The 21,588-nt window shown below is 44.0% G+C and overlaps 3 protein-coding genes across 4 annotated transcripts in view; 2 read left to right on the forward strand and 1 right to left on the reverse strand.

Moving 5' to 3' along the window:
* UBE2B (ubiquitin conjugating enzyme E2 B) overlaps positions 1 to 8,076 on the forward strand; it is a 57,197-nt gene extending 49,121 nt beyond the window's left edge. For both annotated transcript variants that reach the window (XM_069869406.1, XM_069869405.1), the window contains 5 exons: positions 2,762 to 2,842; positions 3,829 to 3,854; positions 4,864 to 4,953; positions 6,016 to 6,104; positions 6,907 to 8,076. In XM_069869406.1, the coding sequence (XP_069725507.1) occupies positions 2,762 to 2,842; positions 3,829 to 3,854; positions 4,864 to 4,953; positions 6,016 to 6,104; positions 6,907 to 7,035 (415 nt within the window). In that variant the 3' untranslated portion in view covers positions 7,036 to 8,076. The remainder of the gene's footprint in view (positions 1 to 2,761; positions 2,843 to 3,828; positions 3,855 to 4,863; positions 4,954 to 6,015; positions 6,105 to 6,906) is intronic.
* Positions 1 to 21,588, reverse strand: part of SKP1 (S-phase kinase associated protein 1) — a 259,109-nt gene that overhangs the window by 58,576 nt on the left and 178,945 nt on the right. The window lies entirely within an intron of this gene.
* Positions 1 to 21,588, forward strand: part of JADE2 (jade family PHD finger 2) — a 182,451-nt gene that overhangs the window by 49,596 nt on the left and 111,267 nt on the right. The gene's annotated exons all lie outside the window — the stretch shown is intronic.

Consider the following 21,588-nt stretch of genomic DNA (forward strand, 5'->3'; position numbering starts at 1 on the left):
GGAATGTGGATGGGTATGGGTGTTCTGTGGGTGTCAGGATCTTGTGGGTGCCAGGGTGTGTGTGTGGGGGGGTATCATGCAGGTGTCCTGGGGGTACAAGTGTCCCATGGGTGCTGGGGAATGTGAGTTTCCTGTGGATGTGAGTATTCTGTGAGTGCCTGGGCAAGGCGTAGGTGTCCTGTAGGCGTCGGAGGGTCTTTGGGTGTCCTGCAGGTGCCAGGGGGGTGCGAATGTCCTGTGGGTGCAGGTATCCTTTGGGTGTTGGGATCCTGCTGGGTGCTCTTGCCCTGGGGATTCTGGTGCTTCTCGCACCCCCATCCCACTCGTGGCACAGGCGGTTTTGTACTGGAGGTGCTCGGCCTGGTTCAGCGAGCAGCCCAGGCAGCAGATGCCTCCGAGGCTCCCTGGGCTGGCGATGTCTGAAAATAACTACAATTCGGGACAGGCATCTGAAAACGAAGTGCTCAGAATTGGCAAACACTTCATCTGTGTATAACAAAAAGCAGAGTGCCCTTTAATGTTTTTATGTACATACTAGGCTAAGATTTTCAGTGATGAGGCATCTTTTATATAATATATACAGGCTGCTGAAGAAGCGTTTATTAGTTGCACTCTTTTAAATGTTAATGGCTGAACCACAGACTCTGGAATAACTTATTTCCAGTCTGACATATAAACACACTTAGAACAGAGCATGTGGAAAAGGGGGGAGTTCTTCTGTAAGCTTTGCAATATGCTGTATGGTTCGTCTGGAATGGAGTCGCTCCTAAGTTGTTGGAGGTGAGTCAGCTTTGATAATGTCTCTTAGCAAGGCTGAGTTACACCAGCACCTAATATACATCAGTAAATAGTTGACGTGGATTGTAGTTTCTTTACCTGACTGCCTGTAAAGCAGCCGTGGTAAAGCCCGACTTGTGACTCCATAAAAAGTCAGACATGTTTGCGACGTGGAGCCTGCCTCTTCTGTTGTTTGGGTGTTGGTGTTTGCTAAGTGGGTGTTGCTTGATTCCAGTTCAAATCAAAACAGGATTTTCGGTCGTCCTTATTGTGTTAGGTTACACAGATGACACAAACCAGTGATTTTTCAGGACGAGGAACTAAGTAGTTTTTCAGGATTGCAATCAAACATGTTTTTATGATTTTATTAAACTAGTCTTTTGAAGATTATAATTTTGAAATTTAGACTTTAAAGCTGTAGAAAAGCGTAACCAAATTAAGACAAAGTAAATCAAAATTACTTATCAAATATATGACAACTTTAACACCCCAGAATTTATGCAACTTTTTCATGTCAGGTTTTTTACTGTCGTCTTGCCTACCGTAAGTTATATATTTGTTTAGCCTTATGTTACGTGTATTGCTTATTGAAAAAGCAGACTGTGGGCTGTGAACTCCGATTCACTTTGTTAAATATAAACCCTTTTTGCATAGTGTGTTTGTCTAGAACAGCAAAGATAGAAAAGTTCAACAGATCTTATCTCTCATCTGCTTTGTTTGAGTAAACCAACAGGAAAATAAGTTAACTTTTTTATTTTTGCTGTTGGAAAAGCAGCAACAAACACTGTGTTTTCTCTAGCTGTTAAAGATTTCCAGGCCCTGTTCAGATCAGTCTGATTTTCAGTCTTTGCTGCAACCTATCTATAGTTAGACCCTTTGACAGGAGGGTGCACGTGAGCTTTTAAATTGATCTGAAACCCAAAGCCTTCCCTCAGATGTGCTTGTTGGGCTGAATGCTTAGGCACTACTGTTGGCGTGCAGCCTGGCTGTCACGCAGGAAGAAGTCCTGTTCCTGCTCTCCCTGACCAAAATAGTAGGTGCTGTTGATACTCGGCTGTCTGAACTGTGTGTGCTCAGAGAGCAAGGATGTAAACACAGAGTTCAGAGGGGATATGAGCTACTGAGCAAGCCCTGCTCCAGGGCTGTCTTTGTCAGGCCGTGCCTTCACTCGGCATCCACATCCACATGCAGTTTCATCACAGACTTGGGCAGTGCAAACGCGGGAGAATTAACTGGCTGTGCACTGGTGTTCGCCCACAGAAGGATGGGCAGAAAGAGGGTATCTTTGGTTATGATGTATTCTGGATGGTCCAGGTTTATCTAGCTTTCAGTAAGTGACGTGCGTTTCCCTAGCCCAAGGATTAAGGAGCTAAAAAGAATTTAAAATGCTTCCACGATTACTTTAGAGATAAACACATTTGTTGAACTGGTAGGAGGGAGGAGTACGCAGGCTTTCTCTGTGCTCCCTTTTGAAGCAATCAGCTTGTCAGTCAAAATAGGCTTAGACCAAATTTAGCCACAATGCGCACGCGGATTTGGGAATGCAGGAAAAGCTCCACTGCCAGTCCCTTGCACTTAGTCCCTGCAAGTGCGCTGTGTAAGTGTCTCTGGCTGGTGTTAAGCTCCTGTTGGTAATTTGTTCTCTTTGTTGTGGCAGCCAGCAGCAATTGCTCTTTCATAGTGGTACTGTAAATCCCAGCTGTACGTGGTGTTTTAGGTTATTCTTAGAGTTAATGCTTTGCTCCCTGCACACTTAATCTGACCTATTGCACTGCTGTAGTGCAGTACATAAGAGAATCTTGATGTGCATCATCTCGTAGGTTTGCCTTTTGGGGTATTGCTGATCTGTACATAATGCTTGGTGTATTCTCTGCTTTGGAATGAGAGAATATTCACAAAATCTGGATATTGCTGCTAAATTCTACTTGCGGGTGAAGGTATTTCATTTATATAAGGCTTGTCATTCTGTATTTGTAATTGTTAGATTGCAAGAAGACCCTCCTGTGGGTGTCAGTGGTGCGCCATCTGAGAATAACATCATGCAATGGAATGCCGTTATATTTGGGTAAGAGGTTTTGATCACTACAACCTTTATCAAAAAGCTAAATATAACCAAACCTGTGTTTTCTCTTTACAAGCATTCTCTTCTTTTATGTATATAAAGTCAGGAAACTTAGAAAAATGGCCAAATGTGCTGCTGCAGTAAAAATGTGTTTTGAAGGTTAATACAGAATGTTTGGGAAAGAAAAAATCAAAATGCGTTCATCTTCTTGTTTAATAAAGCTTGTATATGGCTTGCTAAATAAGTTAGACTGTGTGGGATCTGGGCTACGGGAAAGCAGGCTTCCCCTTTAAAGTACATAAGAGTCGTGAGTTCGTGGCTGTTAACTCCAGATGCATCAGCAGTGATTAGATTGGTTCTCAGTAGGAGGAGGTACAGGTCCATTACACATCTTGCTGTATCGGGTCTACTGGAGAAACTGCTCTGTGTGCTGAAGCCCAGCTTCCCAGGAAGGGGCTAGACATTGCCTGCTGCTCGGAAGTAAAGAATAGATCTTTTGTTTTCTTTTGCATCCGCATGTGGCCTTTCCTTTTACTTTAATAAACTGCCTGTATCAAGAGCCATTAATGTTTTCCCATCTTATTTTCTCCCCTACCCTGCTGAGGAGTGGAGCGAAGGTGCGGCTTTGAGGGCACCTGGTGTCAAGCCACAGTCAGCTCTTCACACCTACAGAACAGGAGCTGGCTCAGTGCCCCTTCACAAATCTGAAACTTGCATGCTTATAATTTGCTCATTAATTCCTGTCTAGTCATATAATGGCATACGGATTGTTTGGGATGACGATAGGTATCTCGATCAGTAGATTGACTAGGAAAATGTCTTAGATATGACAAAGCTGTCAGAGGTTGCCTCTGGATACTTCTCTCCATATTGTAATAATTGCCTCAACCTATATCTTGGGGAGGATAAGGGAGGCGATGTGGACTTGTGCCTGTTGAGTAGTCTGTAATGATTATTTTTAACTGGAGTTTATTTTTAAAACCTTCCAGGCCAGAAGGGACACCTTTTGAAGATGGTAAGCCACCGACTTTTATATCCTCTGTCATTCTTACAAATATTGCCAGTATTAACGTTGTTCTGCTTTGACAAAATAATAGCTGTTCTCTATATAGAACTTAGAACAAACTGGGCAAGCAAAAGAGTGAAAGGGTAAGGTTTTGCTGGCCGTGAAAATACTGTATTTTGGTGTAAGCAGTGTCTTGCCGTGGTGTTTGATGATTGGTTAGAAAGCTGTGAAGCAATGCTTATATCAAGTCTTATTTATGCATAGAACACTAGAGCTTTTAGGGGGAAGTCTTTCTGATGCTGCCAGGCATGTTTTCATACCCCCATAACCAAGATCCACAAGACAGTATGCTTTGCTGGTTTCATCTCTGCTCTTCTGATGAACAACAGGTGAAAAGTCTTGAGTTGTTCTAAATATAGAACTCGATGAGGGGGAGGGAACACCAAATTTGTACATAAACGTGGAAGTTGGTGTGTAATGAACCGCCTTTAGGCATATGAGGAATAATGAGTTTAATAATCACAGTATTATTGCAATAATTGGCAGCAGATGGGTTTTTCCTCTGTGTTGGGTTGGAGGAATTACAGTAAATTATTCAGTGATCCATAATAAAGGTTTTCAGCAAATCAGTCATGAGCTCCAAAGACTGAGATTGCCAAGTAGGAAATTGCAGTGTTTCTTTGCTGTCACCACAGTGCCCTCTTAACGAAACACCCTAGAGTCGCCAGAGTCGGTGGAACTGGCATGTTGGGTTACGGAAAGAGAGGAGGGCATGTCCTCAGGGAGTCTCCGAGCTTCCACCTTGCTGCTGATGCTGCTGGGTTTGTTGCTATCACAAAGCAGTAGTTCCATTATCACATGAAATACGTGAAACAAAACCAGACTCAGTATTGTTTGTTTATGTAATTATAAGAAGAAATATTGATCATGGAGTACATAAATAAACTTACGTTGTATATATTCTTGTGAGTATCTTTTGCTGTTGGTTTTCTGACTGCATTTCTGTTTGTTCGGACAGGTACTTTTAAACTAGTAATAGAATTTTCTGAAGAATATCCAAATAAGCCTCCAACTGTTAGATTTTTATCAAAAATGTTCCATCCAAATGGTGAGTAAATCACTTTTGTTTATCCATAATACCGATTAAATATTGTGGTGTGGTCATATATTCTGCATGGCTCCAGCATGCTTAACAGCTCTCCATCTCTCTCCATTGCCACCTCCTAAGTAGATGTCTTGGACAGCAACTGCTTGATGAAAAATTAAAAGTTATGATACCATTAAGGAGCAGCTATCTGTCTCTTCCTAATCAATATATAGCCTCAGTAGCAAAGCCTGGCAGCATTGTCAGCAGCAGCTGCACTTAGGTGGGCTTAAGAGGGCAATTTTGGTTGCAGATTCCTGCCCCCTTCCATTTAACAGCAATCATGAGTGTGCAGCCACATCATGAATTGGAGCAGGGGGAACCGTTTGAGGCAAATGTTACTTATTTCTGTCAGGTGGGATTTCAGCCAAGTCCACGCCTGTGTTTGGGTCCCTGTTCCAGCCAGTGCTGGTAATCTGTGGGGTTTTATTGGCGCGAACAAACCAGAATTCAAGGATATAGGAGTTTGGTGGCGAGTCTTGGTTTCGTACAGACTCTGTTGAGGCTACTGATAGGTATCCTGAGAGAAGTAGGATTTCATGCATACTTTCCAATATTTCCTATTGCCTGCCTTGGTATGTGTCACAGCAGGTGTAGAATATGTGGAAATGAGGCAAGAAGTTCCACCACTCAGAGCATGACAGCTGTGAGATCCTCGGCTGGTGCAGTGAATCCCACTCTTGCAGTAAATGTCTCGTGGCTCTGAGTCCTCTCCTCTGTCCCTGTCTGGGCCAGTCACACAAGAGGAGCGAGAAACCAAGCCTAATGGTTCCTGCATTAATGGCATCCATCATCTTGAGACCGTTCTTTTTCTCTTAAGTGTTCTGTTACTTCCAGTAATAATAAATCTTCTTCAAAATACAAAGTGTCAAACCAGAGAAAATGGTGAGGCACAACTGCTCTCCTCTTCCCTAAAACATTCATTTAAGCACAGACTGAATTGGAACAGTAAGTGCCTTGAACAATATGTCATGAACAAACTATAAAATAAATGGTTTCTCAATGATATCTGTGTTGCATTTACAGTTTATGCGGATGGGAGCATATGTTTAGATATTCTTCAGAATCGCTGGAGTCCCACATATGATGTTTCATCTATTTTAACTTCAATTCAGGTAACTTTGCATCTACTTTAGCAAATAATTATGTTGTTGTTGGTCTCTGTTGCAGAGAATACAGCCCGGTGATGGAGCTAGCCAGGTACCTGTAGCAGGAGGAACCTCAAATGCTTGTGAGCCAAGCAGTAGCTTTTTAGATCAAATAAAGGCTAGGGTGCTGACCCATGCAATTACTCGTCTTAAGCTACAAAACCTGCTAGTACATATTTTTACAGGAAAACAGTTTTGGATTATTTAACTGCTTTTAGTCAAGATAGGACATCAGCTGTTGAAATTTGCCTGAGTTTGAAATGAAACACTAACCTCTGTTGTGAAGCCTTGCCCTATGAAGTCCTCAAGGAGGCAATACTATTGAAGCCTGCTTTACTTGGAATAAGTAAAAATGGCCTGCACACCAAAAAAGCACATTTTCTTTTCTCCTGTGTGATCGTTTTTCTACAGTGAAGTTTTGTAGGAGGCCTCTTAAGCCCCTCTTTAGTCCTGAATGACAGTAGTAGTGTAATTACCAGATAATCAATTAGCATCATGCTGCTAGCTGGCACAAGTGACCATGTATCTGTTGAGGTTGTGAACCTAGAAGTGTACGAAGTAGTCATGCTTATGCAGTGTATAATTTGAGGTTCAGTAGTGTAATTAGGGGTGCCTAATCATGAGTTTAACTGTTTGGGTTTTTTTTCGACTGGGCTCTTGTGAGTCGCATCTGCCTCCTAAAACACATGACTCTAAAAGCTGTAAGTTGATTTTTCCTTAATTTAAAATGTGTTGGTTTGTCTCACATTTTGTTTTCACCTTTTTACAGTCTCTGCTTGATGAACCTAATCCAAACAGTCCAGCAAACAGTCAGGCGGCACAACTCTACCAGGAGAACAAGCGTGAATATGAGAAAAGAGTTTCAGCTATTGTCGAACAAAGTTGGAATGATTCGTAACAGCTGCTTTGTTATCTCCATCTTCATAATCATCATGTACAATCTAACTGTCAGTAGAAAGGCTACCAGAAATTTCAAGTGCCACAGTTCTAAGAATTTGCATAAAAACTCATCTGCAAACAAAATTAAGCCCTCCAGTCTAGGAAACTTAAAAGCTTGTGTATCTTGATTAACGTCCTTTTTATTGCATGTTATGAACTAAGTTATTGCTACATAAATTTGTAATATATCCTGTTTGTATTTTTTTTCCAAGTGTATAATGTTGGTGTGGAGTTTTCATGACAGAATATACACATTTTGTAAATCTGTACTTTTTTCAAATATTGAATGCCTTATTTTTGAATTCTTTAGATTTTTAAATTGGAGAAAAGCACTTAACAAAGTTTTTATATATAAATATTTCATGTAAAACTGTTAAATACATAACCTTAGCGCAAGACATTCTGCTCTCACTCTGTATCTCTTTCAGAGGGCTCACATTTGGTCCATTTTTCTTTCTGGTACATGTGAGTTACACCATACACTTTACAGACAGAAGTGTTAATCTGTGATGTAACTGTCTTCACTGGATGTCTCTGCTTCTGCACCAGAGTTTAACTTGATTCCACGTCTCCTTAGTTGTATGAGGAGAAGTATTGATGGCTGCCAACTTGCAGCTGGGGTAACATGTAATGATTTTGCTGACAGTCCTTCTTCAAACCAGCAGCAGAGTTGCAAAGGGGACCTGGGTGACTGGGCTTGATGATGATGTATTCTGGTAATGGTTGTTTTTTCAGGGAGGTGGTATTTTACGAAGTTGTAAAACGTTATCACCTAAAGCTATATTCACTTACTGATATTGTAATATAGTTTGGAATATCTTCTCATAATTAAACAACTGTCCCATTAGTTTCCCTTGGGCATAGGGAAAAAAATTAATTACCAGCAGAGGAGAACGTGCCTGGTGTTATTCTTTGGAACGGGGCCCTGTGCTGTATGGTCAGGTCTTGGGTCTGTATCACAGGGGTCCACATATGCATAAATTGCCAATTTTAAACTTCAGGGTTGTTTCTATAATTTCTTACTGCGTGTTTGTAAGCCAGGCTGGATGATTGCAGCCAAGAACTAGGGCTGCTTTTTTTTTTTTCTTATTTCTTCTTCCATCTGAGGAGCAAAATTGTCATCCTAGTGTCCTAATTCCGGCTGGCATTGCACGTGAACTGAAACCCCCAAGTCCCATAACAAAATACGGATCAGAAGAGGAAGTGTTGTGTGCAGCAGCCGTTCCTGAACATTATTTTCTGTTAACGCAGCGAGCAGGAATATTGTACACCTTGTACTTGCTGCAAGGCTGTTTCGGGACTAACAGGAGCAGCAATAGGAGTTGGACTGCGCCGGATTGCGGGGCTCGCAGGGCATCACCGCTCCCTTTCGGGGTAGGAATGGTTGGGAAGCGCTGCTGGCACGGGGAGCCCCGTGCTCGTCCTGGAATCGCGGCCGCGGTTGGGGTGGAAGAGCCCCGAGAGGCCGCCCTGAGAGGCCCCCCTTCCAGAGGGGAGAGGGAGCGTAGAGAGGGTGCGGAGCCCGCACAGGCCGGAAGTCTCCGCGGCCCGGCCGCTCTGCCCCGCGTCTCGACTGCCCTGGCGGAGCGGGGGCGGGGCCGCGCAGGCGCGGGGGGCGGGGCTGGAGGGGGGAGGCCTCTCCCTCTCCCTCTCCCTCTCCCTCTCCCTCTCCCTCTCCCTCTCCCTCTCCCTCTCCCTCTCCCTCTCCCTCTCCCTCTCCCTCTCCCTCTCCCTTCCTGCCCCCTCAAACTCTCTGGTGCCAGCACAAAAGCAGAGGCTGCCGATTCCCTCTGGAGTCCGGTGGAATTTAAGGACGAAACCCAAGTACACAGGCTCCCAAGAGCACAGTGTAGTCACGATAAAGCTTGCAGTGCAGTTCATTTCTTAAATAGCGCACAGGCATGCTTGATTTTTTAATTAATGAACTAGGAAATGTCATTCATAAAGCTTGCTGGGACGGTGGGAGTAATTAAGAAAGTACTGATGAGTATGCAGATTTTGGGTTTATAGCTTCTCCCAGGGCTTTCATTGATGTTAAACAGTTCCTAATCACTTATTTTCCATGGGATTCCATATGAAAATCTAGCATCGCTTTTGAGGCGTTTTTAAATGATTCATCCCCGTGCTTTCATGCTCTCTGCACCTGCCTCACCTGATTTTCGAGGACAAGGGAGGCACCTGGGTCTGCGCAGCTCCACGCAGCCGGTAGCAGAGCTGTGAGCCCCTCATGGTGATTCCCCGTCTGAGTTCCGAGCACGAGAGCAGCTTCGTCTCCAGGTTTATTGCGCTGACGTCAGTCACAAGAAGCATCAAACGCCGCGCTGCTGGTGCTTCTTCCTTCAGATCTTGGTTCCCTGAAGATGTCTCATCCAAATACAGTCCCAGCCCAAAACTGCAGGACTCAGATCTTCACAAATGTGATTAACTTCACTGGTGAGAGTCGTCCCGTTGGGAGCCTTTGCCGTAGTACAGATAAATGTGTGTAATTGCAGAATTGAGGCCTTAGGCTGTGAGGAGCGCAGAAATCACAGCTTGAGGTGGTGTAGCTGTAGCTTCTTTGTGGGAGGTTTTGTATTAATAGTCAATTAATTCAACGTGTCAAACAAATAAAGCTTTAACTATTTAGAGATTAGGAGGGCCTTAAGAAAAAATGCACTGGAAAAAAGGGAGACCCCCTATCGCTACAGTGGCATTCAGTTATTCAAAATAAATAGGTAGGATAACACAGAGAGATACATAAATATATAATTTTGATAGGAATGGTTGGACTCGATGATCCAGTGGGTCTCTTCCAACCTGATTATTCTATGATTCTAAATATTTTCCATGAGAATAGTCGATGTGTACCAAAAGGCAGAGGAGAGGGAGAGCCCTGCCGTCTGGCCAGGCTTCCCTACCTGGTGTTTTCAGTTGAGCATTTGACTGTTTGTGGAAGCTGTCCCAGGCAAATACTGTGCTTTGTTTGTTTGGAGTTGGTTTTTTGGAAGGGAAAGGATGTAATCAACAGACAATCTGCTGTCGCGTGTGAGTTGGCAGGGTGGCGTTCCCCGTCTCTCCTTTTGATGGGACTTCACGGCGCGGGGATGGATGGGAGCCCTGCGAGTGGGGCACGAGTGACCAGAGGCTCCAGTAGAGCAGAGCTCACTTGTCTGTGAGCAGCCTCAGTGCCAGCCCTCTCTTCAATTTGTTATTTAAGCTACTGGATAAAACAATTATCAGCACTTCTCTCCCCGCTTTTGTTAATCTTTCTAGCGGAGGAGCTTCAACAGGGTACAAAATACACGTCCCCCTGGAGCACTGGAGTTCTCCCCTGGAAAGGAAGAGAAGTGGGTTCAAAATTCCCCAGGAAAGAAATGAACTCAGGCCTCTGACCACTGTACAAGTGCCCGAAGGTAGGATGGTGCCTCCTCCTCCTGTGTTTTGGACACAGCGGCATCAGTCTACAGGCAGCAGAGAGACACAGGATTGCAGTTGCTCTCCTCTGGTGCCCATGCCAGGAGGGGCTAACGGATCCTTCTCTGGGCATCTGACTTCTTTAGAGGGCTGTAAAGTTGGCTGTTCCACTCAACACTTATCAACCCTGGCTTGGATCCAGCCCTGGGGCCGTATCGACACCACAGAGCCAGAGCGGAGAGCGTTTGAGGAGCCGTTCTTCTTATTTCATAAAAGGTTTTGGGATAAAAGCAGTCCACAAGTAGGAGACCAGAGAAGAATTGCGTGTTGCTGTACGTGTGGGGGCAGTTTTGTCGCACATGAGTCTTCTTCCCAGTTAATCTCCAGAAACCTCTTCATATTAAAAGAAGAATGAGCTGATTATTACAGAAACTATGAACAATTAGGTAGCGGTACTGAAAATAAACGGGCTTTGGAGTGTTTTGCTTAGCGTTGTTGCCACACCTGGAGTTGGTCTCGTATCCAGCTACCGTGAGCACAGAACAAAAACTGCACAGAACTTTTTAGACTCCCTGATAATGACTGTAATTAGCATCACAAGCTACAGCAATTGCAATATTCCCTAAAGGTTTCTTGTCATTCTCCCATGTTTCTGCACTGAAAATAAAGGTTTTTAAGGCATAGTATCTTTTGTAGTTGGTGCTGTCCCACTCACGGTAATGTTCCAGCTGCCAGGACTGTGTGAATCCGTTCATAATTCTTATGTCAGAGTCGGGTTTCTGAGCCGGGCTGTGTGAAAGCGGTATCTTGCCTGAGAATAAAAGTGCTACCCTGAAACACTGTATGTTGTTCAGCATCCAAAACGCAGCCTTTTTCTTTATGATGTGGTCCGAGCACGCAGCGTGGGATTTCCTGAGCTGCTGGGAAAAGAGGGAGCGTTTTAAAATCCCAGTATGCGAAGGTTTTAGTCAAGAATTCGGTGATGTCATAAAATAAATTATTTTTTGCCCTTAAACACGTGCCAGGTCTGGGTTAAACTGCAGTAGAAAGGCAGTATTATGGTCTGGCGGTGCTGACTGATTTACGAGAGGCCTCACTGGAGAGCCCGTCAGCTCTGAAGGTGGGGAGGCTTCGCCTAGCCAAGCCTCCACCTGTAGCACGGGGTAATCAGTCCTTGACCGGCATAACTGAAAAGATCTTGTGTTTCTCTCCATGTTTTTCAGTTGCGGGTCATTAACTGCCGTGTCTGATTCATTTCTAGGCTGGAAGGGTTTTGACAGCTGCCAATTTGGTACACATACCAGAGCCAGGAGCCGTGGAGCTGGAGAGGATGGGCAGCCCCGGGCACCGAGGGGAACCACAACACGCATCCTTCAGGAAACCGGTTGATCCAAGTAAGGTCATCCCAACCACCTGAAACCCATGCTTGTTTTTATCCCAGCTAAACCTTTGCTTACAAATCAGTGAACGCATCCACATTCTTCTCAAAGCTGAGTTGAACTCTGAACTGCTTGGTCTCAGCAACAGATGATTAATAATTAATAGTAATCCATTTTCATCACCGTTTATTTATTATTTATATTTCTCTTCTTTTTGAAGTTTAGTTGGGTGTGAAAAGAACATTATGTTTTGTAGGTTTGTCCAGTGTTCTGCCACACAAGTGTAACGTCAAGTAAATGTGAATATTATTTCTATTACTTCACGTTATTGCTATTGTGATGGGAATAGAAGGAAAATAGATGGGAAATTTCAGAATTTTGTTCTGAAATATGGTGTTTCACACAGACTGAGAGGCAAATTGTCTTCAGTGACTGACCATACCCGGGAAGAAGGCAGAAATACCATCTCTTTTGAATTAATTATGAACCACACAGCTCTCACTATTATCTATTTACACATTATTGGCCTTGTGATGTGCTGGCGAGAGGTTTCCTTTCACTGTCTAGTCCAAACGTACGTTAAGTACAATTTCTTTTAAAAGGCGGCTCACTTTCCTTGCTGAAAGGGTCATTGTGTTAGTTATTACAGCGTTTTCTTTGTGCTCCCTTTCCTCCAATTCCAGTAACTATTTTGTAGAAAAGTTTGGAAGTGAACTTTTGATGCCTGTGAAAGCGGCTTCATTGACTTTATTGACTCCAGAGCCTGAAGTTCTTTATCCGCAGAGATTTTTAAAAGGACACTAAAAAGTTTCAGCCAAAGCTTATAGAATCTGGTACTTATGGTTAAGTATTATAGACCCAATGCTGTTCCCATGGAGACCTGAAGGAATTTTTCCATTGAATTAAGCGGTAGCAAAGCATACCCTTTGCTAAATGGGAAAAGGAGTAGACTGGAGAACTCCATTTGTTGCTCACAGGTTTTTTTGTGTGCTTGCATAATGAAATAAGGAGAAATTATAGGTACTTGCATTGCAATTCATCTGCTTCAAGCTTGCTGCATGCGTAGATAAGAAGGGATGTATGGTCACAGCGTGATAACCCACGAGGCAAAGGTAGAGCCCTCCTTGTTTTGCTCATTGCTGGCATCTTTCCCGGGAAAATGGAATGTTAAGAGAGTGATTTGGTCTCCCACGTCTCCTGCTTGGGAGAGGTCAGCGTGGTTCAGCTGGGCACTGGTGGCAGGCAGCGTTGGTGGCTCCCTGTTGCGGGTGTGTGCCAGCTATTCTTGAACACACATAACATAAATTTGTTATTGTTAACATAAATTTGTTAAACTACTGACTTGTTAGCAGTGAAATTCCAGTGGTTTACTACTACATAAAGAAACCCCAAGGATACTCCCAATTTGAAAGAGTTTTTCCATTCTGGAAGTTTGTGATGTTGCTCAAGAGGTTGATGGAAGCCTCTGGTCAGTCCAGCTCCAGGCAGGGCATCGCATGGGGGCTCTGCGACAGGCACGTGGCTGGGCCCTGCAGCTCTGGTGGGGGAAGATCCTTAGTCATTTACAGAAAAATAAAATGGAAGCCTCAAATTGCACAATTTGGTGCTGAAAATTTGCTTCAGTTGAAGCTGTGTCGTGAAATCCTTGGCTACTGAAGTCAACGGATTTACGATTGATTTAAATGGAATGAGGATTTTGTCTATAATGAAGTCCTTTCATTTTGCCTCACTGAGATTTCTCTTGTTCTTTCTTAGTGCCTTATGACACATTCACTCCATCCTTGCCTCAAAGAGAAAGAAATTATGCTGTCATGGTCTCCCTTTAAATATTTTCTATTTGAAGGCCTACCGAAAAAACTCCAGAGGCAAATTCTTGGCTTAGAATATGCTGTTTATGTCTAGACACATCTGAATGTCATTACGCTTTGGATGTTCTGGATTGCTTGCCATTTTCTTTGTAAAGATGTATCAGTCTAGAGAGAGAGCATGTGTTATTGTAAATTAACTGGAAATAAGCTTTGACCAGCTCAGGGTTCCACTTGTTACAACTGGCTCCCTTGATAAAAATACAAAATAAGCAGCACCACAAGTAAAATTCTTATTTATTGGTTGTTTAAAGCAGGGTAGAAACAAGTTCTTGATGTATAACATTGGATTCTGTTGGTGTGTAAGTACTTGAATTACTACAGGGCATCAGACGTCTGGTAGTGGCCCGGAGCCTGTATTCCATGGGCTCTGCACAAAGCCAGCGCGTTGTCTTTATTCCAAAGGGCTTTCAGCCCAAGTGCGAGGCAGGTGATGACAGCAAACAGCGTCAGGCACAGAGGGACAGAGACTGACAAAATGGTAATTACTGCCAAACAAGCTCAGAGTCTCCCTGTTGCTAATCAACTATCAAACACTGTAATAAATAAATAGATAAGTTTGGCAATTTATACGTTTCTTACAAAAGTGTGAAGTCAGAGTTATACACACCTGATGTAAGAAGCCAGACTGTCCTCAGTAGATGCATTTCAGCTCCAAAGGCAGGTTACGCTGTAGGGTTTTCACAGACTGGGTGATCACCATCTCTACTTTCCTGCAGTTCCGCATTTCTAAAAGGACTTTTCAATGTATTCTAGAGTACTGCAAGTTAAATTGCTGGTTGTTCTCCTTTCCCAGAAACTCTATTTTCTTACCATGCAGTCATAGAATCACCGGGTTGGAAAAGACCTCGTGGGTCATCGAGTCCAGCCATTCCTATCTGCCACTAAACCGTGTCGCTGAGCACGTCATCCACTCGTCTTTTAAACACCTCCAGGTTCATTTCACTGCTGGTGGTGGAGACCTAAGCAGTTTAGGTGACGTTTGCCTAAGTGGCTTTAATAGTTTCACGATGCCATGTAACGTACGGGGAATCTCCCTGCAGAGGGGATCTGGTGGGGGAAATCTGAGTCACGGTGACAGCTTCAGCAAACAGGCGGTGCAGTAAGAGAGTGTGTGGTGAGCTCAGAGGAGGTGAGCTGATGATTTGCTATTTATAGACACACAAGGAGGCTCAAAGGCAGGAACTCCAGGCAGGGCCACTCTTTGGTTCGCTGTGAAAATGATTCCTCCTCAGAGCTGCAAGCGAAACACAATTTGTAGCTGGCATAGTCTGAGTGCCCTGATTGTATGAACACGTGGACGTGCCACAGAAGCAGCTTTTGATGAGAGCCTGAAATACAGCACATTTTAGCAATGCAGACACTGCTGAATTTTATCCTTCTGTCCTTGGTGAGCGTGTTTTGTTTTTACAGAGAAAGAATGAAACGGTGCTGGATATCCTTTACACCAAGAGCAGTCTCCTCTCATTATTATAGGGTATAATTCAGGAATTCATATTGTCTAGTTTATTTACTGAAAGATTCTTTCTCTTCTCAACCAATTTTGGAAACTAGAGTTAAAGGACATAAATACAGTGACCTTCTCTTCATAAGAGACATTGATGATGTCCCTACCCATGGCAGGGGGGTTGGAACTAGATGATCTTTAAGGTCCCTTCCTACCCAAACTATTCTATGATTCTATGATCACATAATCTGGTTGCGCCTAACTCATCATCATCAGCTTAAACAAAACCCAAATATATTGTGTTTGTTTCAATTATTCGATAAAAGGGTGTCATGTTTTAGCTATTTCCTATAAAATGGGGGGAGGGGGACTTCCAGAGCTCAGGCTGCCAGTTCGAAGCTTCACAATCTGCTGTAGCAGAGAAACAGCTGTAAAATAGACCTGCCTGCTGCTGCTGCCACCACAAAACCAGCCCTCTGGACAGAAATTTTAACCGAGGGCTCAACGGTGACATGAAAATGTAGCCATGGGTACGTCTGAGAAGCTCTCTGTCCCAGGTGATGGGGCTGTGTTGGGCTGTGGAGGGAGGATGCTGCTGGGAAGGGGCTGGCTCTTCCAGGAATCAGGAATAGGGAATCGTGCTGTCATCTCCCCAGAAATAGAGCAAGAAATGCTATGGTTGGACTCAATGATCCTGTGGGTCTTTTCCAACCTAGTGATTCTGTGATCTGTTAGCTGGGCCCTAGCATGGTTTTGACTGGGGTCAGCACTTTCCTAGACTGTTCATGTCCTGGGCAGGGTTTAAGATTCAGCTGGGGCCAGTTCCAGTACGGGGTTTGAACACGCTGCTCGGCTCTGAAGAGGGGAAAGCTTTAGTAATAAGTGAGACGATAGCCATCCTGTGCTAGCCGGAGAAGGGTCCGGCGTGTTCGGCTTGGTCAGAGAGAAGTACCCTTTTTTCTTGATAAAAAGAATCTGACTAGAAGCAGCCGTGAAACAACAGGCATTATAACCCTACAAGTAGGTTGTTTTGTCATAAAATGTTTTGTAAATAAGATATTTTCTGCCTTTCTGCTGCAAGAACCACCACATTTCTCTCCCTAAGTGCCTGAACGTAGCTCTGCCTCTGGCTTAGACCCATGTGTCCGTCAAAGTCAAGGATCAATGTCATGCTTGTTTCATGGATGCTGAATTGAGTGCTTAAGGCCCAGCTCCAAGAGCCTGCCTGTTCTTAAATCCTGATGAGCTCAATGAGTGCGGAAGGAGCTCATCACCTCGGCGGATCAGGCAGATACCGAAGCCGGTGGGGCCTCGCTGAAGTTCGTGTCACATGCTTAAAGAGGTCAGCCACATATTTACAAAAGCCCGCCAGAGCTGAATTGCGCCCTGATTGAGATTATACTGGAAGCGAGACATGTGATTGTGCTGATGTTTACATTATTTCCCGAGAAGGTAAAATGCAGGCATTTATTTTTGATGGTTTCGCACAGCGCAGAAGCCAGCAGCCTGATTTGTATTCAGCTGCTGCATATTGGGGCTGGTCATCGGTCTTGTAAATGGTAGATAGGAGGAATTGCTATCGCAGAGAAATGTTTCCTCTGTTTTTCGATGGATTTTAACCATAGCCCTCCGACTCCTGACAACTGAAGCAAGAGCTCTGTGTCTGCCTCTCCCTGCCCCACACACCTGGTTATTTATTCCATGAGGTTCATGAAGGAAGGAGATGTGCACAATCTCCAGTCTTGTTACCAGGAATTGTGCACCTAATTTTCTGGGCATTGTACTGAAAATGAACTCTTAAGATGCGCTCTGCATCAGCAAAAAGGTTCCCTTATTCAGCTGGAAGGAGAATATGTACGCTATAACTTGGGAGCAGAGAAAATCACTGTAAACGATTTCCTTAAACAGAGTCTGTTGAGTTTTTCCTTAAAATTTTTTGCTGAGAGTGAAGATTCTGCAGGGTTTTTTTTTTCTCCTTTTTCCTACCCAATTGCTAACCTTTCAGTTGCGCGCGTTTCTGCTGCTTCTAGCGCTTTTCATTCCGATGGCAGTTTTTCATCTCTTCACTAGCTTATGGCTAAAACAGTCCTTGTAACAGCTATTTCAGTGACTTACTCCCCAGAATAACTATTACTATTTGTTCCCACATTGGCCCTGGGGAAAGGGTTTCCTCGTGTCTTGCTTTGATGGATCCGTCCTCCCGATTCCTCTGCTTCGTGCAAAAGTCTTCTCTGCAGGTGTCAGCACCAGGTGATGTACTTTCAAGTCCTACTTAGTTAACACATTGCCTAAAAGTATTAGGACTCATTATTAGAACTGACATTTCCCTGGTTGGCTCCTCGATGAATAAAAATGCATCGACGTACACGTGCATAATTATGGTAATGCATATAATTATGTGACTTACGCTGTCTGAAAACTTTGCAGAGCGCTTCACAGAAGTGCTGTGAAGTACTGTTAATCACAGCAGAGAGACTCAAAACAAGCGCAGGGAACGGAGCGGCTTCTTCTCATGCTGTTACTCAACGCGTCACTGAGAGACCCAGGAAAACACATTCACAGTGGGATCTCCTTGCCCACTGTTGTTTGTGTTAGCCACTACCTAGATCCTAGATGTTTTTTCTGTAGATACAATATAATATATAAATATATATTTACATATAAATATATAAGAGGATAGATATGATATATAACTACACATAAGAATAAATTAATAATAATAATAAATATATAGATTTAGACTAGACATAAGGAGAAATTTCTTCACTATAAGAGCAATGAGGCAGTGTCACAGGTTGCCCAGAGCAGGGGTGGCTGCCCCATCCCTGGAGGGGTTCAAGGCCAGCTTGGATGGGGCTTGGAGCCCCTGATCCAGTGGAAGGTGTCCCTGACCATGGCAGGGGAGCTGGAGCTGGATGATCTTCAAGGTCCCTTCCAACCCAAACTATTCTATGATTCTATGACTCTCTATATAAAGACATAATTCAAACTCACAGCTCAGTGTTTTTTGCTGAAGCAAAGTCATTTGTATAGCGTGTGATTTTATAGAAGCATAGACCTTCTGCTTTTTGTGCTACCTTGAGCTTCTAAAATTGTTTATCTATGAATCTGAAGGATCTGAATCTGATTGATGTTAATTAATAAAAAAAATAACTGAAAATAGAGGAAGAGAAGCTACTTATCTGCTCCCTCCATGCAACAGCCGAACACCATCCTGTACGTTCTTTTTTCCTACCGATGCTGTGTCCCATCAGAAGGCAAGGAGAGGAGAATAAGTCAAAGGTAAAAGCATTGCAGTTCTGTAAAGACAGATGTTGGGGCTCAGCATGTGCGCATTCACACCAACCATGCAGCCATGTAGTGAGAAGAAAGCAAATATTTTGAGCAGAAGATGAGGCACGGCAGGGATGGCAGAGAACTGCTCTGCAGCCAGAGATGGATCTCCTCATCCTGGCCTCCCAACACACCATGGAGATCATCTACAGGAGAAAGCCATCACGCTACAACTAAACTCTAAATTTAAATCAATACGGTTCCATTTTTTCGTGATTTCGTTGGGACACATTTGACTAACTCATAATAAGCTGCTTTATATGGAAATAAGTGTCCAAGCAGTCCTTGCTCCAGTTGAACTGTATTGGTTTATGTATTCACGTTAAGTTCTGCAGCAATATAGCTTTTTTCTGCAGCAAAGCCCTTGGAGAGTCATCAGCCTCATACGGCATCAAGGAATGGAAATAGACAGTGAAGAGTTTGGATATTTCAGCTGTATCAAACTTACGAATTCTGCCTGAATTCATGAAGCTGTTGTATTATTTAATGCCTCACTGTATAAAGACTCAGGCATTTGTTTCAAAATTTATGTTGCCTGCTTGAGTCTGAGCTTCAAGAGTTGTGAGAGGAGCAACTGCGTGTCATTTATTGTAATAATCTGCTGGCAGTAGGTGAGGATGCCAGCCTGGTGAAAGGCAGAGGAAATCCACTCTCTGCGAGTGACTGCGGGCAGGGGAACCCCCCCCAGCAGAAAAGGCAAATGTGTAGTTAAGGGCTGCAAGAGGGAACGTATCTGGCGATGGGAGGAGAGGTACAAACACATTACAGGAAGGAATCGTAAAGCAACCTGTGACCAGGGAGCACAGAAGGCATATGACAAAATTAAAGCAGAAGCCGAGTGATGGTATGGGTTCTGAAGGGCTTGGAATTGCCTGGAGATGTTTGATACGCCACTTAAATCTGCGTGTACACTCAGCCTGGGGGTGAGTAAATGCTTTGTGATCCTTTTAGCTGTTCCTCCGAGAGCTCTGTGCATGGCATGCTGGTTCAAGCATTATTCCTCAAGCATTAAACTATAAACCAAAGTACCCTTGAGTGTGGAGCTCATGTGAGGGTGGTTTTGAGTATCCAGCAGTCTGAGAGCAGCTGGAATGCAGAGTCCCATTCCTGAGCAGTAATAGCAGAGCTCATGCACAGAAGCTGTGGTTGGTGCCTGCAGAGACCCATTCACAGCAGCTCCTTGGTTTTATGTAGGTCGTAAGCCCTCTGGTATCGATTGGAAGGGTTTCAAGGATACTACCCTGTGTAAAGGGATAAGTGGTCTTTAAATAAAAATAAAAAAGCCACTTAGAGTGTCACCACTGGGAGGATTTTCGGCTTGCTGGGAGTTCACGGGCTGTAGAGCTGCTCAAGGAATGAACCCTGATGTGATGTGCAGTTCTTGTGTTTCTTCCTGTGCACGAGCATCCACAAATAAAATGCTGACCCTGGCTCAGAGCTTTTAAATTCCACCAAAATCCCTTTGCCTGGTGTTTTACACTGACCAGGCATCGCAGATCACCAGCAATGGACCCGAGCAGAGACGAGCAGTGACTGGGTGAAGCCAGGAGGATGTCCCAAGAGCAGATGTCTCCTTTCCAGCCGATAGATGTGGTGTAACACTTGGCAACTGTCAGCAGGGAGCTGGTACGACACGTGCCTCCTTGCACACAGCTTACGTGCTCCACAAGAGCTGAGCAGGAGATGCCCCAGTCTGAGCTGGAGTCTTATCACTGGGGTCATCAGATAACACATATTGTATGCGAGATCTTCCTGGGATGGAGGAGCCAGGACAGTGACCTCTTCACGTCCATCAGGAGCCAGGGCTGTCCCGCAGCCTCAGAAGACACGAAGAAGGCAGGTGACCAGGCTCCACAATTCTCAGGTGGTTTTGTGACTAACTTCTTGCCTCTGCATGATGAAGGATAAGCTGCCTTCTGCTTCTCCCCGGGGATTACTCCCAGACAGGGCTTTTTGTAAATATTATATAGGCACTTTATCAGCGGCACTGGATCTCCCACGAAACAGCAAAGTGACCTTGAGGAAAACCGTGGATGGGAGACAAAGACAGCTCTTCCACGCGGCTCTGCCTGCATCTCCCACAGGCATGAATTAAACACCCAGTCAACCTTTTCTTCCCCATACAGGGGCCAGGGAAGCAAAGCGCGGCTGTGATGATGGCTTGTGTCAGGCCCGTCACGCATCAATAAGATCCCAATACAGAGGTATCTGTAAAAGCTGGCTTACAGGTTATAGTCAGTGAAAAGGTGATTTTCCTTTACCCTCCAGGGTTTGCGGTTGGGATTTACACAGTGAGGCTGGAGAAAGGCTGGGGTGTGACCCTCTTCACAAGGGTATCCATACGCATTGACCAGTTTTCTTTATTTTTAGCTGCATTGTGAGTTATTTTGCCTGCAATCTAGTGACTCTGCCCTGTGAAGGAAGTATATTTAGGGAGGTACCTGTATTGTTACAGCCTTTTCATCATGTTTACTTTTCCTCGTACAGGATATTTACCTGCTAGTGCTGGGATGATTCTACAGTTGCTGTTCATTACTGATCGTTAAACACCCCATACAAATAAAGCACTCTCTTCTTTGTAACCCTGGGGATAAATTTTTGAGTATTAGATTTACTTTATATTTTCAAAACTAGTGTAAAGCTAAACTTTTTGTGTTGCCCCTGGGCTTTCTTACTGCAGACCTGGTCAGCCAAGCATGCAAAAGTCTGGCAAAATAAACCCTAGAGAACAGGTTTGAAATGCAACTTTCAAAGTCCAGAATTCTCTTCTCCTCAAAGTGGTTGCCCAAACTCAGCACATGAGTCTTAATAATAATTAAGTACTCTAAAACAGGTAATAAAAAAAAGTGGTATGGACAGACTCCATGTAAGCATATCATTTACAAGCATTACATTTTCTTTCTTGTGGTGCAAACCATCAGTAATCAAATTTCCATTACCTGGTGATGGGTGTGAACAGACAAGAAAAACACTGAGTCAACAGAATACCAGATCTGCAAGTATCCTGCTTTAAATATGGCAAAGTAAGGAGATATTTTCCCAAGAGGCTGGTCTTCTAATGAGTCAGCATGACTCCAAGACCTTCACTTTTTCTT

Source organism: Phaenicophaeus curvirostris, chromosome 15 (genome assembly GCF_032191515.1).
Source record: "Phaenicophaeus curvirostris isolate KB17595 chromosome 15, BPBGC_Pcur_1.0, whole genome shotgun sequence".
Classification (NCBI taxonomy): Eukaryota; Metazoa; Chordata; class Aves; order Cuculiformes; family Cuculidae; genus Phaenicophaeus; species Phaenicophaeus curvirostris.